Source organism: Diabrotica virgifera, chromosome 8, assembly GCF_917563875.1.
Source record: "Diabrotica virgifera virgifera chromosome 8, PGI_DIABVI_V3a".
Lineage (NCBI taxonomy): Eukaryota > Metazoa > Arthropoda > Insecta > Coleoptera > Chrysomelidae > Diabrotica > Diabrotica virgifera.
The window spans coordinates 194,266,300-194,268,828 of record NC_065450.1 but is presented as its reverse complement, the minus strand read 5'-3'; the positions used below and the strand labels follow the sequence as shown (position 1 = coordinate 194,268,828).

Genomic DNA, 2,529 nt, shown 5'->3' with positions numbered 1-2,529 from the left:
TATATTATACCTGGAATTAATTCTTGCGTTATTTTTTTCTTCTAATACGGCCGAGAGTTCTATGGAATCGAATGCCTTATTGTAATCCACAAATACCAAATGAAGAGGTTTATTGTACTTGTTACACTTTTCGATAAGTGTCCTTATTGCCTGTAGGTGTTGTATGGCATGGTACTATAAACTTTGCGGAATACCGCTTGTTCAAGAGGCTGGTAACTGTCGAAATTTGATAGTCTGTTGGCAATTATTTTGGTAAGCAGTTTGTACGGATGTGTTAACAGGCTTATTGGTCTGTAATTTTCGAGTTTGTTTATCTCCTTGCTTCTGCACTAAAATATATATACAAGAGTAGAGGTACATTCTCCTCTATTGCATTGCGAGCTATGCCGATATCATTTTACATTATTATATAATTTTTTTTTTCTATTTATTTATAACTTTCGAAATTTCTTCTCTGCACCGAATCTGTTATTTTTTATCGAATAATTCTGTCTATTTTTTATATACCTTTCCAAATTTCTTCTCTGCACCGAATCTGTTATTTTTTATCGAATAATTCTAATGTGTATTTTTTACGTATCATAATATTATCATTTAAAATAATAGTCAATATTTGAAACACTATCAGTGTTAAATAAGTATGTCGACTAATATATTCCTATAAAAACAGTTGTTTAAATCAAAAAACAAATACAATTTAAACACGTTCGTGCTATTATTGTCGCATAATATTTAATAGTATTACAAAATCTTTTGTATTAAAAATCTTCCTTTAATCTATATAATACACGTTTTTCTTATCTTTGTAACAAAAGACTAGAATTTTTATGTAATGACTAAGAAGCCACTTAACATTTCCTTATATAAGTATTTTAGTTAAACAAATCTATTGTTCAGATAAATAGAAAATTTGTATTTTTGTACCAAAGTGTCAACTAGTTACAAATAGTGATGTGCTACCGGAGATGAAGTTTGTATAATGTGTATACTTTTTATAAATACCAACCCATCTCCCAAAAAGGGAGGATATAGATTGATTCTGGCTACAAACAGAGATGAGAATTATCAGCGACCTGCAAAACCAGCCCATCGCGATGAATATGGTATCATTGGAGGTAAAGATTTGGGGTCTGGCAGAGAAGGTGGCACATGGTTAGCTTGTGGACCAAAAAGTCCGGAAAATGGTCGAAGCAAAATGTTCTGTATTGGCCATATTCTCAACATGGCTGGTGTAAGATTAGAAAATCCCATAGGAAGAGGTTTTATTATTCAAAACTATTTGCTATCCATCGACGGTTTCCAAGACTACGTTAGAGAGCTTGACCAAACTACTTACAACGGATACAACTTTGTGACAGTTGAGATAGGCGAAGGTGGAATAACCGTTAATCATCACAGTAATGTTCCTAATATCACGTCTAAATATGATGGTGAACACGTGTTAGTTTTTGGCAACGCTCCGATATACAGTCCTTCAGTACGGGTGGTCAAAGGAAAGCAAAAATTTGAAGACTTGATCAAAAAAGACATACATACAAAAGAAAATCTTATACAAGAACTACTGAAACTACTTAAGGACGAAACAACCTATCTAACTGAAAGCAGTTCGGTGAACCAACACACATCACCATATTTGAATTTGTCTTCAGTTTTTATTAAAAGCAAAGATTTATGTTTCGGTACAAGAACACACACTATTATACTTGTGGACGAAGATTGGAATCTGACATTTGTCGAGCATACATTGGAGGAACCAATCGAGGTCAATGACCAAAAGTGGCTAGAAACAACATTTCAAATAAAACTGAAGTGAAGTGTTTGTGAATTTATGAACATTTCTACTTTTTAAAACATTTATGTGTAAAAAACTTTACAATCTGTGCTTTGAATTTATTGTTGAGTTTTAAGAAATCGATCCAATTCTGCACTTTCAAAAATACAAAAAAATATGTGTTTTTAAAGTTTTTGAGAGGTTTTAAAAGTTTAACGATCTATTAGAATATAAAAAAGAAATGATTTAAACTATATTTTGTTGTCTTTCTTTCTGCTTCTTCAAGTGCCATACGCTTCCAGCGTGTAGATATTCACCCGTTATCTATAGCTAATTTTTACTCTCTGGTCAGCGTAAAAAAAACCTTCTTCTTCTTCAGGTGCCATCTCCGCTACGGAGGTTGGCAATCATCATAGCTATTTTAATTTTTGAGACAGTAGCTTTAAATAGTTGTTTTGAGCTACATCCAAACCATTCTCTCAGGTTCTTCAGCCATGAAATTCATCTTCTTCCGATGCTTCTTCTGCCATCTATCTTTCCTTGCATTATGAGTCGTAGGATGCCATACTTCTCGCCCAGCATCACATGTTCGAGATACTTTAGCTTTCTTTCTTTAATTGTAAGTTCAACTTCCTTCTCTTTACCTATTCTTCTCAGTATTTTATTGTTCGTAACTCTATCTACCCAGGAAACCCTCATATTTCTTCTATAGGTCCACATTTCAAAGGCGTTAAGTCGTCTCATTGTCTCTACATTTA

At 33.1% G+C, this 2,529-nt stretch overlaps 1 protein-coding gene across 1 annotated transcript; it reads left to right on the top strand.

Annotated features, from left to right (window-relative positions):
- Positions 1-717: 717 nt before the first annotated feature.
- On the top strand, positions 718-2,027 carry LOC126889638 (transport and Golgi organization protein 2-like). The gene has a single exon (XM_050658139.1). The coding sequence runs from the start codon at positions 980-982 to the stop codon at positions 1,811-1,813; it is 834 nt and encodes a 277-aa protein (XP_050514096.1). The 5' UTR covers positions 718-979; the 3' UTR covers positions 1,814-2,027.
- The last annotated feature ends 502 nt before the right edge of the window (positions 2,028-2,529 follow it).